The sequence below is a fragment of the Phasianus colchicus genome, chromosome Z (assembly GCF_987193195.1).
Source record: "Phasianus colchicus chromosome Z, bPhaCol1.hap1.1, whole genome shotgun sequence".
In the NCBI taxonomy this organism is placed as follows: Eukaryota; Metazoa; Chordata; class Aves; order Galliformes; family Phasianidae; genus Phasianus; species Phasianus colchicus.
In genome coordinates this window covers 47,584,716-47,598,438 of record NC_143476.1, presented here as the reverse complement: position 1 = coordinate 47,598,438, position 13,723 = coordinate 47,584,716, and the positions used below count along the sequence as shown (strand labels likewise).

General features: G+C 39.0%; 1 protein-coding gene across 1 annotated transcript in view; it reads right to left on the bottom strand.

Annotated features, from left to right (window-relative positions):
- Positions 1–1,078: 1,078 nt before the first annotated feature.
- ROR2 (ROR family WNT receptor 2) overlaps positions 1,079–13,723 on the bottom strand; it is a 150,212-nt gene continuing 137,567 nt past the window's right edge. Inside the window, exons 6-9 of the mRNA XM_031610497.2 lie at positions 9,951–10,265; positions 8,107–8,352; positions 6,120–6,322; positions 1,079–4,505 (exon numbers count right to left, since the gene is read on the bottom strand). Coding sequence (XP_031466357.2) covers positions 3,063–4,505; positions 6,120–6,322; positions 8,107–8,352; positions 9,951–10,265 — 2,207 coding nt within the window. The 3' untranslated portion in view covers positions 1,079–3,062. The remainder of the gene's footprint in view (positions 4,506–6,119; positions 6,323–8,106; positions 8,353–9,950; positions 10,266–13,723) is intronic.

Sequence of the window (13,723 nt, the reverse complement as noted above, 5' to 3'; positions counted from 1 at the left end):
GTTTTTTTCCTAAGGTCTTCCTCCTTGTCTTCTTAGAAAGATCACACTGACTTAGAAAGATCACACTGACACACACTGAAGTAGATCAGGGAAGCACAGTTTCAAAACCAACTTGCTCTCTCCTAGTTAATCTAGCCATACACTTGTTGCCTACAAAAGCTGCTCTGGCAAGAGGGCAAATGATAATTTTGCAAGTCATGATATGAAGAAATATCTTTGCATGCTCTACTGATCAGCTTTGCTGGGTCCCAGCCACAAGCTTTCCTTCCCTATTCCTTTTTCACCTTGTTCCATCTACTTACTGCCACATCGTCAGTCATCCCTTTTCTGCTTTCAATTAGCTTTGCTTTCAAATACTGAACAGGAATAGCATGTACGAAATTTGTCTGGGTCTCTGCAGCAGATATCACAGATAGCTCAGGGAGTTGCAGAGCAACAAGTTACTGTCAATACATATGACTTACAGACAACATGTTAAGCCATTAACTTGTTGGTTGCATTAAGTGCTTATGTAGACGTGCACACCTTAGCTGTAGGTAAGGTGTTTGCATGTTTTTATGTCTCAGATCATGGCAGCTCAGGGAATTCCATCAACACCAAAGAGGTGGAAGAATACCTTTCTGCGTTATGCAGTGTACCATCAAGGCTGGACTAAAGAATAACATACTATTCTATAATCACTTTAAGAGTGATTCTCTCATAGCAGGGACAGGAAAGTCACGTAGGAGTCAGCCTTATTTTTCTGATTAAGTTTTATAGGCTTGAATTTATGAGATTTGCGGAGGAGAATCAGTTTCCAAACTGCACCTAAAGTCTTAATGACTTTTGACTACCAGAAGTGGGATGAACTTCGTACACTGCTGTACAGATACATTGCTGTATAGAATCTTCCACTGACTAGCACTAGCTCATTTACATGATCTCTTCCCTCATTTATGCATTTGTATCATAACTGGACCACCAACCTTTATTTTTTCAGGCATTAAGTTAGAAAAGGAAGCAAATATACTTGATTAATGAGGTACTTGAATAAGAGAACATGAAACCTAGAGAAACAAAAAACTTAAAGAAATTTCCTTTTTTAAAATTTATTTATTCTTTATTTATTAATAGCACCCAAAGCTGCATTATATTAATACAAGCAATAAAGTTTTCATATTTTACTCCTACCAGTGCATTTCCAAATCCAGGTGAAATGCTGGAAACAAGTAATGCTGCCATATCATGAACACAGAGTGTAGATCAAAATGATACACCACTTAAAATGTATCCCCATGTAATTAAAAAAAAAAAAAAAAGGAAAAAAAAAAGAAAAAAAAGTACACACAAAACAATCGTAGTTTGGGCATGAAACCTGTAATCTAAGGAACTGTGGTCATTTTTATTTCCACAAGTACTGTAACAACAAAACAATGGCTGTAGGAACTATAAAGAAAACATGCTTTATCATACTTTTTGCATTACTTTATTGGAAACTCCATGTGCTGGATGTACAATTTATAGCTATAGTGTGTATTGGCTACAATTCTACAAGTGTGTATTGCTTGTAATACAGAAAGAGTAGTGAAATGTATGGACCTGTCTGCACGTTTAACAAAATGAACCAGCAATATGATAAAACTGCACCACATATGAATATTGTAAATGGTTAAGCTATAAAGTCATTTGTTAAAAAAAAAATCCAAATATTTCAAAGAAAAAAAAGTGTAGTAAAAAAATGTAGTAAAACATAAATTACATTTAAAGGTCTGTACATGATCCATCCTGCAAACAGAAGACAAAAACAGCACTCTGTACAACTTTGCTTATTTTGGTCTTCTAAAGTTCAAAGAATTGTTTTCACTAAACCGGCAGGAACGAAAAACATGTTTTCACACGTAATCCAGCAGTAATTGCAGTAGATCAAGTGAGTTTATAACCCCCCACAAAACCCAACATTTTTACAATGTAGGAACGTGTATGTGGAGTCTTTTCCTAAACTTGACAACAAATATGCAATTAAAGTTGGATTGTTAAGTTAGTGCACTCCTACAATATCCCCATTTTTGGTTAACAGTGTATTAAGGCTGCTTGCTGCTGAAAATACACAGCAGAGAAGGAATACTTCCATCCACAAATGCAGTCAGATGATCTCATTTGGAAGCTTCTGTCACAGTCATTCATAGGGAATGATGAAAGAAAGACATCTTCTCTTCTCTCATGTTATTCCACAGGATGTTGTGGATGCTCTAAGTTTATGTGAGTTCAGAATTACTTGTATAAACTCATGGAAGAAAATTCCATCAAAGGCTATTAAACAACAAAAAAAAATTCCAACTCTGGCTTGGGAATTTCCTAAGCCACAAGTTGCTGATGCTTGTGAAAACACTTTGGGGAAATGGTACAATTGTCCTTGTACTCTTCCCCAGGCAGAAACTACTCTCTTTGGAGACATGCTACTGGGCTAGGCAGACCCATGGTCTCACTCAGCACAGCCTATTATTTTACATTGTTTCTCTACTTTTCTGGTTACTTTAATACAACTATGGATCCATACTCTCAACTTGGCTTTTTTTTTTTTCTTTTTTTTTTTTTCTTCCAGATTTGAAAAGCAAACAACAATCTTGTGTCCATTACATCAAAAGATAAATACTATAAACTAAGCTGTCCATCACAACCAGGGCACTTCTTTATGCTGAGAGCAACTGTAGTTGGATTCCTTTTTTGTGTTAATGATTTAAGCATAATTCACTAACACTACACTCACATATCGTGATGTGCAATGTTACTCTGCAGTATGTTGCACAGCAACAGTACATTACTGAAAAGCAGTTTCCCTCAAGAATTGTAATACTGCAAAAAAGATGAAAGCCAGTAAATTCTGTACCACCAAATTTGCAAAATGCTGACAGTGATAATGGTCAATAAATTCAGTATGTCATTATTGCTGCAATTTATATTGGTATATATATTTTTGGTTGTGCTTTTTTTTCACTGTATCAAAATCTCTGATGTTAAGCTTAAGGATCTACGACGCCAAGCACAGAAGTGACGTGAAATTCTTAGTAATAAGGCCAAATCTCTTAAGCTTCTGACTGAATTTCTGCTTCATCCATCTGAAGTGTGTCATTATCACCCAGCAATTCTGTTTCTGGCACAGATCCCTCCTCTTCCTCCTCCTCCTGGACAGGATTCTGGGCAATGTCTTCTGTTCCATTGTTTGTGTCATCTGTGCCCTCTGAGAGTAGAGCAGCCCTGTCAGCCACCGATGCATTGGAAGGAGCTGTTGTTACATAGCCTGTGCTGGTGGATCCACTCCCACTATGGTGGGAGCCTGGTTTGGGAATGATCTGGGGGGGCATTTGCTGAGGAGCCATTTGCATTGGAATTTGGACAGAATAAAAATTTGGCAAATAAGCCCCATAAGCAGGCATTGGCTGGTAACCATTAACTGGAATATAGAGTTGAGGAGGCGGGACCATTGGTCTCATCTGCCCTTTCATTTGTATGAACTGAGGTTGAGGAAAAGCTGGAGTTTTCTGCTTTGGTCCTATGTACCTAGCATTGCTAACATTACTAACAGGGCTTGTGCTAAGGGAACTTGTCTGTGTGGTGTTGCTTGCTCCAGAAGTTTGTGCTGAGCTGTTATAGTTAGAAAGGTTTCCCCATGTTCTTAGTCTGTTGTGTATATCTTTAAATCTTGGTCTTCTGTTGGGAAATTCATTCCAGCACTCCAGCATCAAAGTGTATATCCATGTGGGGCAGTCATCAGGACATGGCAAAACCTGTCGATTTCTGATCATCTCAATGACATCCTGGTTAGAATAACCACAGTAAGGCTGCAGGCCATAGCTGAAAACTTCCCACAACACAACTCCATATGACCAGATATCTGAATCAATAGAAAACTTGCCATACATAATAGCCTCAGGGGACATCCAACGGATAGGAAGAAGAGAATTTCCCATCAGTTTGTAGTAATCAGCAGCGTAAACTTCCCTGAAAAGGCCTAAATCAGATATTTTTACATTCAGTTTATCAAACACCAATATATTTCTAGTGGCCAAGTCCTTGTGAACAACATGGTGGCTTGAAAGGTATTCCATTCCTGCAGCTATCTGAGTCACAATCTGGAAGAAGTCTGCTGGTTCCAGAGTGGATTTTACTGTCTTGTCATCATCAGTGCTGCCAACATCTGAATGAGGAGATCTCATCACCAAAAACTCATGGAGATCACTGTGGGAACAATAACTGAAAATCATGCTGATGGGTTGTTCCTTTGTCACTATTCCCAGCAAACAGACAATGTTTGGATGCTGTAATCGTGATCTCATCATTGCCTCATGTTTAAACTCTTCCCGAAGAGACAATTCTGCTTTATCTTTCAGTGTCTTGATAGCAACAGCTTGTGTCTGTTCACCTGGTGCAGTACCAAAAAGATGTCCTTTATAGACTTTGCCAAATCTCTCCTCTCCTAGTTCCTCCATAAATCGCACAGTAGACAGATTGATTTCTTTAAGTTTAGCCTGAAACAAAGCAAAGAAAACAATTAGCAAAAAATCACAGTGCTTTCTGAACAGCAGAATCTACCTGTGAAAAGCTCACAGTGGTTAAGTGTTCAAGCTGGAAGATAAATGGGGTAAAAATTAGATAACTTTCAGGTAACTTTTTTTATTTTGCATATCCACATCATTATATGGATTTTACAGTCAGTCTTAAAATAAGTTATACTAGTAAGTGTAAATTGAACTATGGCGTAAAATGTATGAGCATCATTACTTTCACAAAGGAGTTACCACATTTCCTGCAAGTTAAATGAATCATCAGTTCAGAGTAAATCAGGGTAACAATGATATTATTATAGTATTATAGTTGCCCTACAGTTCTGCCCAGAAGCGTCCACTAAAGATATGCCAGAAAAGCCAAAAAAAGTTGGCAGGCTATAGGGTGAACTGAAACATCATTTCCAGTAGAGGGAGGTGTGAACCCTCTCTGAGTTTCCCAGCGTCCAATCTGTTCTTTCTCCACCACTGCATGACAGGAGCAGTCCTTGTCAGTGGGGAGCAGTTTCCTGCTGAGAAACTTTGAATTAGCTCTGGTGAGGAGAATGAAGGAAAATTTGCAGAAGGAGGAAGGGGGTGTCTTCTGATACAGGAAGTAACGGTGGCAAAGCCTTGAGAGAGAAATCCTCCTTCCCTTAAGGAAAGCAGGGGAGACTCTGATGGTGATCTGATGAATACATCCCAATGAGCTCAGCTGGATCAGTCCCTGGGCAAGTCAGACACAGTCAGCACAGCTTCACACAGAGGGTAATGCAACAGGAGAGGGTAAAACAGGCTGAAAATACTCTAACAGGTAATCTGAGAACAAGCTCTGATTTTAGTGGCCAACGGACTGTGAACTAGACCAGAAAGTTTCCAGCACAGTATAGGCTCAGCCATGAAACTTCCTCACCAAACAAAATCAATGACGTTTGTTACAAGCAGTAACATTCTGCAAATATTAAGAAGTTTCCTGAACAGGTGTTGCAAACTGCTCCAAACTAAGCACTGTTTGTAAGTGCTATTATTAAAAATTTAGGATTGGATATGAACATGATTTTAACATTTAGCTGACCCAGAAAATCGTATGAAAATGAGATCTTCAGACAGCAGCTCAAAGCCATTTTCTTTTTACCTTCCTTGTGATAACAGCCTTAGAAATATGGTGCATCTCAGCTTAGCTTACTACTTAGTGTTTGCTGATAATACGAGCAGACTGAGCCAACAAACTAGAGACATAACACCATCATGCATCCTGCTAGAAATGAGCAAAGTTACATTGTTATCAAGAGCAAAAAATGAGCTGCAGGCTGAAGGCTGGATCAGAAATAACATTTCCAGTCACTAGGACAAGAGGCAGAATGGGGACTAACAGGTAAGCGCAGATGTCATGAAATATTTTGTTCTGAAAGCTGCTGCCTGAGGCCAGGATTTCTAGATACAGTTGTGGCAAAACACGGTTTTCACTAAAGAAAATGACCAGCACAATATGAAAAGCAGATTTCTTGCAACATGGCTCAGTTCAAATACTGAAAATACGAGACAAGGTAAATCATAACATTAGAAACATGCAGCCTAAGCAAATTCTGAGAAAAACACCTGTTTGTGTTGATTAATGAGTGGCATTTCCATGTCCTGGCTGGGAGATGCCATCAGTTGGCGACGCTGTGGTGTTGTGGCAGATGCTTTCTGCTTGTTTCTACACATACAGACCAGAAAGAAAAGGCAGGCAATGACCAAAGGAATTGCTATGCTGGGAACCAAGATGTACAGGATTCCCATTTTGCTGTTGTCACGTGGACCTGTTGGCACAGAAAAGTTCTTTGTTTACAATAAGTATTTTCATGCTTTCAACTATACAAAAAAAGAACTACAATGACTGTTAATGCAACATTTTAAATAAAAAGTAGACATTTATAAATTGAAAACAGAAGCCATGTTACCCATCCTTTCTCAATAGTTTTTCAATAAATATTTCTAATAATTAGTTCAGAATAGCAGAATGAAGCAAAATGAAGATAAATTTCTGGTGCCAACTTTTACAATTTCCGATGGCTGCACCAGTATATTAGTTTATTTCACTTTATTTATAGACTTACAGTTCTGGAAACTGCAGAAAATAGAACAGTATCATGTTCTGGGAATAAAAACAAGTAGTCTTCATCATGGTACATTAAGCAGTAACCTCAACATGATAAACAAGGGCACACCACCACAGTCTGGCCTTCTCACTTCATTCCAGATATTTGAACAGCATTTTATACACTTTCTACCTTCACTAGTACTGTTACTGCCCAGAATAAAGTAAATGTCAACTCTCACTGGCAGAGATATTGTTTTTTCTGTACTTAAGAAAAAAAAAGTGCTTCTGTTGCTTTTCAGCAATTAAACAGCTATCAATACATCTAATAAGACTACACTGGAACCTTTCTAAAATACTTTTAAAAAAATTTTTTATTTAGAGACTGCAGGGCAACATAGTTCAGAAAAATTCACTGGAACTGTCTTTGCCCTTGTTAAGCCCCATCTGGAGTATTGCACCAAGGCCTGGGGCCCCAACACATAAAAAAAGATGTACAACTGTTGGAGCAGGTCCAGAAGAGGGCCACAAGGCAATCAGAGTGCTGGGGCACCTCTTCTGTGAGAAAAGGTTGAGGAGTTGGGCGTGTTTAGCCTGCAGAAGAGTAGGGGAGTTTATAAGCAGAAAGAGGACCGACTTCTTGCATGGTCTGATAGTGACAGAGCACAAGGGGAAAGTTTTAAACTAAAAGAGGGGAGATTTAAATTAGATGTTTGGAAGAAATTATTTTCTCAGATGGCAGTGAGACACTGGCATAGGCTGCCCAGAGATGCTGTGGATGGCCCATCCCTGGAGGTTTTCCAAACCAGTTGGATGGGGCTCTGGGCAGCCTGATTTGGTGAGTGGCAGCCTTGCCCACAGCAGCGGGTTGGACCTGGGTGGCCTTTATGGTCCCTTCCAACCCAAGTCATTCTACGACCCTATGATACAGGCAATCTGTTACAAAAACAGTATGGCTTCCATGGTTTATTTGTTCCCAGAAATAAACACAATTTTCTTCCTAAAGAAGCACAGTATTAAATTGCTTTGCCACATCTAAATATTGTTACCACTGTAACAGACCTAGAATGAAGTCTGCACCAACACAAGGAAGTAATCAGGACTGTACTGAGCTGTGAGAAGCTGCTTTTCATTTTTGCCATCAGTTGTGCAGATAGCGTAGGACACTTCTGATAAAATCATCTGTTTTATGACATCTCTGTTTCTGTGTTTCACATCAAAACCAAGCAGTGTTATATCTCCCTCTACAGGATCTTAAAATTCTTGCTGACTGCAAGATGTCATACAGAGAAAAAGGTAATACAATTGAGTAACATGAGCAAAGCAAACTTACATAGGTGATGTTCATCATCTAGCAAGGAAACATTAAAAGTGTACAACACAAAACAACAGTGAAACATTTGAGAGATTAACTTATTAAGTGAATAGCACTTGTAAAATACAGACAATTCAAAATTACACAGGATTCAGGAAAGTAATAGTGGAAAAAAGAAAGAGAATACATACTACAAGAAGGTATGTCACACAGTTCCATGCGTACGTTTTTATTCTTTGTAAAACACCAAGGCCCATCCATCTGACCCCCAGGATTCCGGCAATACGCATGTCCTCCACCTAGCTCTGGAAACTGTGTGCTTGTTAGGTCGTGGTTGTGGGGACTCTGGGAGTCCCAGTGCTGACAGATGTGGCCAGATTTGGTGACGCTGACTGTTCCTCTATAATCTGCTCCAGAACCGTTGTAGCACTGATGATCTGTTAGAAAGGATTTGGCAAAAGGTTGCAAATAACAAAATAATTAGGGGTCAGCAAATCTGTAACAGCTGCAATGTGTAGATCATTTATGTTTTTTTAAAAAAAGTCCTTTGAGTACTATAAGTACTTTTAAGTATTTAAATTTAGGTCCTTCAATATTTAAATCAAAGCTATGGGGTTTTTTTAAAGTTTCAATTCTGTGGCCCTCTGTTCTCTTTCACAATCAGTTATGTTTGAATTCTAGTTTTTCAGCCTATAAAGCTATGGCTACACACATCAATATTTGGTACTTTTGTATGTGAATTGGTACCAAGTAGACATTAGATATAGGACAAGATGCACTGAACTGAATTAGAGATATGAGTTTAAATTCAGGAAAAGTCTTCTGATGCCAACAGTGCAAACTTCATACTACTTTTATTTCTCATAATTTCCTGATTTTCTTACACAGATGACTTCCAAAAGAAACATGCTGCATTTTCTGTTGCCTTGCCAGATTTTCTTTCCTTTTTTCTTTCAGAAAAAAAAAGGACTATCTTTTTAGTACTCGTCTTTCATTCCTGGCACCTGAACTGAAACACACCTTTTTCTGCATGCTTGAAACACTGCCTTCATCATTTTTCTGAGTCTCCTTCCCCAGCCCTCAGGAATGCAACTCTCACAAAACTTTTTCCCATTATCTATAAATCAAGGGTATATGCACTGCAGCTGTTCCACCAGAGGGAGCAGCACTGACTCCAAGAGTCAGAGACATCCATACTTTCAACTCTTTACTGGATTTCTAATTACTGTTTTTTATTCCCATTCCTTTTGGTTGATTTGGTTTTCCCATCAATTTCTGAGTTAATACTCCTTCTCAGCTACATCAGCCAATTGCCTCCCTAGAATACAGCAAACATGGCTACTTTGATGCCATTACCCCTGCTCATAAATCTTGGTTCAGATAATGGGTATTCAGAATAATGGTACTTAGCTCTTTACGCATCTTTAGTCTCTAGGAGCATTTTAGGAGGACTGTGATTAATTGCTAGGAAATTGAGTAGGCAGAAAAACTGCGATCACATAACAACTGGTAATCGAACAACCTTTCTACTCCTGGATGCAAATACAAATCAAATAAAGTGAGATTAACATTTTCCACCATCCTGCATGGGTGAAGAAAGACAGCTACACTTCAAGCTTGATTTAAAGAATTAGCACTCTTGTGGATTTCTTCACATACACAATGAACAGTAAAAGTTTAATTTCTTAGCAGACTTTTCCAATTAAGCTTCTACAGCCTACTTAAGTTTTACTGATGTGTAAACAGAGCTCAAAAATAGCAGTATGGGAGGACTTATCCAGAAAGTTAAGAACTAAGTGAGCAGTGAGGGACAGCTCATGGGAAGGGAAAGCTGCAATGCACTACTCTCCTTAGCACAATTGATTAAAACCTGTTATGTGAATATGGAGTTTCATAGCCATCCGTAGTTGATATAACCCCTTCCAGTGCAAAGCACCATCCTTTAAGCCTCCTCACCACTTTAACCATACCTTAAAATAGTGCAAGATAATGGTCAGTATCAACACTATACAAAGTAGGTAGCACACTGGCTTACATCGGCTGAGTTTCTCCACGGGGATCCCAATCCTTATGCAGTTGGCAGCTTCCAAGGTGTCAGGTCGTGGCAGATCCTCACACTTAGGCAACTGTAGCTGCATCAAGATGAGGGGGTTTGATCTAGCAATGTTGTATTCCTGTCTACAGAGATCGTTTTCTAGAACTTCACACTCATCCCGGCACAATTCCCGTGGTTTTGGGGTCCGGGAGCGCTCGTCGCACAAAGGAAACACAAAGTGGCAGAAGGATGGTATAGCAAACTGTGAACACTGGTCAGACAAATGCGTAGAAGTGCCAATCATTGTAAATGCAGCTGGAAAGGAATAAAGTTACTGTTTAAGCATTAATTCACAATACATATAAGAAACAACGCAATTGTTTGCCTTTTACAACTTTCATCTTCTCATGATGGTGTGAAAACCTACTGAGTAACAGGGAAAGAAACAAGGCCTTTTCTATTGCAAAGGACAAATGCAAAAAGCAAACTCCGACATCTGCACATTTCTTGCAGAATCTCAGTTCTTAGGAAGTCACCTATGTGACTACTTTTGAGTAACTGCTGACATTTTATTAATCTTAACTTGAAAGGATAAATATCTAAGGCAAGAAACAACTGCCAGAATGCTGACCTATTTTCCCAAAGTGCCTAGTTAGATAAAATTTGAATGAGGATAACTTAGTTTCTCTCCCTTATAGATGTTTTGATCAATAGTCAAGCATTTTGTAAGCCTTGACAGGCTTGGTATTTGGAGAGATGTTGCCTCTGGTAGATAAGGGAAGCCAAATACGTAACAGTAATCAATTTCAGCAGACTGATCATAGATCACTTTAAGATGTGTTTCATGTTGGTTAAGACCTTGACCTTCCCCTTCAGCCCTCACTATAATAAGTCTACACAATAATATTTATCTGGGAGTTTTCCTGCATGTTTTTTAAAAACAGACAAGTGAACATGTGCATTATGTATCTGGGGACAAATCAAATTAAATACAGTAGCATTCATTCCCACATTGGAAAATATCACTTGTGAGCAAGGTTTGTTTGCTAGACTGTACATCCATCAGTGTATACTGCAAAGAGAAAAGAAAATTAGTTCAAGTCATTCAGCAGTTTAGTCATAATCTGCATATCATTTATTCCCCTCTTGTTCAGCTCTCTCCCTTCCTATCATCTACTTCTTGGTGCCATCTGCTATGAGAGAGCCTCTTGTCTTTTTCTCAGCATCACACACACAGCAGCCTGAGCTCCAGCCTTTTGTACTGTCCACATCTTTCCTTATTTTAATACAGGAATGTAACCTTTCATCAGTCACCCAGGGAATACTGCATGCAAGCACAACATGAGGCTGTAAACAACAGCTATGAGGTGAGCTTGTCTGTAAGATGGAAAAATTAAATATAAGGAGTGAAGCAGTCACAGTTGGCTATCTGAAAATTTTGTGAAGGTGCTACAGAATTTAGATTGGCATAAGCAATGAATACCTAACTAACAATTATGGCCACAGTTTGCTGGGAGATGTCAAAAGCAAACAGGGTTGTATAACGATCATGTAGCACAGAAGCAAGACATGCAAACAAGACAGGCAAACATGAGCAGTCTCTTGATTACTGGGTGCCAAAGAGAAGGCAGCAATACTGGGAACAAAGCCTCAGCATTAAGCATCTCCCCTTCCAAGCCATCTATACTGTTGTCACATTTCTTGTTCTTCAATGAATGCCAGAAATGGCCCAGAAACATCATTAGACACTCATGTTTTATAAGCTCCTTTTTCAAAGCTTGATCGCTCCTACAAAGCTACTGTGCACCTGAGAATTTATGTTTGTATTTCCAAGCCTCTTTCCAGATTGTCTCTTTCCAAACTGAAGATTTGAAGTAGAGTATCTGAACACAGTATGTGGGAAAGATGTAGACAGTATCCGAATGAAATATGTGGGAAATATGTGGAAAAATTAAAGCAACTAAGGGGGTTGATTTTCAGTCAAATAGACATTGACCAGCATGGCAAAGACATTGCTAATTACACATATCCACAGGTCAGGGTTCAGGTCCATACATTCTTTATTGCTGGCCTTCCAATCTGTTGAGTTTTAGGTTTTTCCATGAAAGCATCCTTTTGGTTTTTTCAAATGCAAAGGCTCAGATTTTCACATAACCACATGGCTGGGATCAAGCAGAAGTGCAGGCAGTAGAGGTACAGTGAACATATTTTAAACAACAGCACAGCAAGGAAATGAAAATCCAGAATGAAAATTCCTCATTGATTAGGTCTGTATCATTTTAATGAGGTCTTAGCATCAGACAGTAGGTGTCACCATTACCCAGTCACAATCTTCCCAGAGTGGTGGATGGCACTGAGTATAAAGAGATTCCACCAAAGACGTAAAAAGCATAGGCAAAAATACAAGCAAATTCTAAGGACAAGTTGTCAAAAATATCCTGGTATTTGGGCTAAGAACATTAACCTTGAAACATTTACTTTACATTTAAGAAGAGTTACACAAAAAAAAAGTGTACGGCATTTATTTTGCATAAAGCATTTGGTATGTCCTTCAGATGTATATAACTTCAAAAAGTAGTATTATTCATACTGTCTAGTTAGACCCTATGCAGCTGTATGTGTTGGTACACAATTTTTTTTCTATTAAAGAAGGTTTCAACCAGGAATTCTCCTCAAGTTCTACACCACCTTAAGTCCCAGTCCTTAGCCTCCAAAATCCATCCAATAATCAGTGGTACTAGGGAACCACCAACCAGATCATGAGTGTCCATGCTGTGCATTCCAGAAACAAATATCAATAATTATTTTCTGGAAGACATCATGATTTAATACTTCTTTTTATTTGTTTCAGTAGGACATTATAAAAATAACACACAGAATTACAAATCTAATCATTTCAGATGAGTGAAAATTTTCTAATTGTTGAAAACATTCAATCAAGGCGGAAATGATTGAGGTAAAAGTGGTATAAGTACTATGAGTTAATTAATGATAGAATGGTAAAATAAGCCAGAACTGCAACAGAGTACAAGAAAAAAGAGAGGGGAATGAGTCATAAAAGTATAAGGAGAGGTCAAAACTTGGGTTTCAACAGCCCCAGTATCTGATCACCATACCCCAGAAAAAATGGATCTAGATTTCTGGCTTGAAAATAAACCTTTAATGTCATATCTTTAAGGAAATACCTTTAAGGACATAGAGCAGACAAGTGAAGTCAAGTTTTTTTCTTGGCAACTACTGTTTCTAAATTCCAGATTCAATTAGATAGGCATATCAGGCTAGATCACAGAATCATAGAATGGCCCGGATTGAAAGGGACTACAATGATAATCAAGTTTCAACCCCCCTGCTATGTGCAGGGTCACCAACCACTAGACCAGGCTGCCCAGAGCCACATCCAGTCAGGCCTTAAATGCCACTATGGATGGGGCATCTACAATCTCCTTGGGCAACCTGTTCCAGTGCGTCACCACCCTCTGTGTGAAAAACCTCCTCCTAATATCTAACCTAAACCTCCCCTGTCCTAGTTTAAAACATTCTCCCTGTCTTATCATTATCTACCCTCGTCAGCAGACATACCCCCTTCCTGTTTATATGCTCCTTTCAAGTACTGGAAGGCCACAATGAGGTCCCTCGGAGCCTTCTCTTCTCCAAGCTAAATAAGCCCAGCTCCCTCAATTTTTCCTCACAGGAGAGATGCTCAAGCCCTTCGGTCATCTTAGTGGCCCTCTTCTGGAGGGAGCTCTGCATCTCTCTTGTGCTGGGAGCCCCAG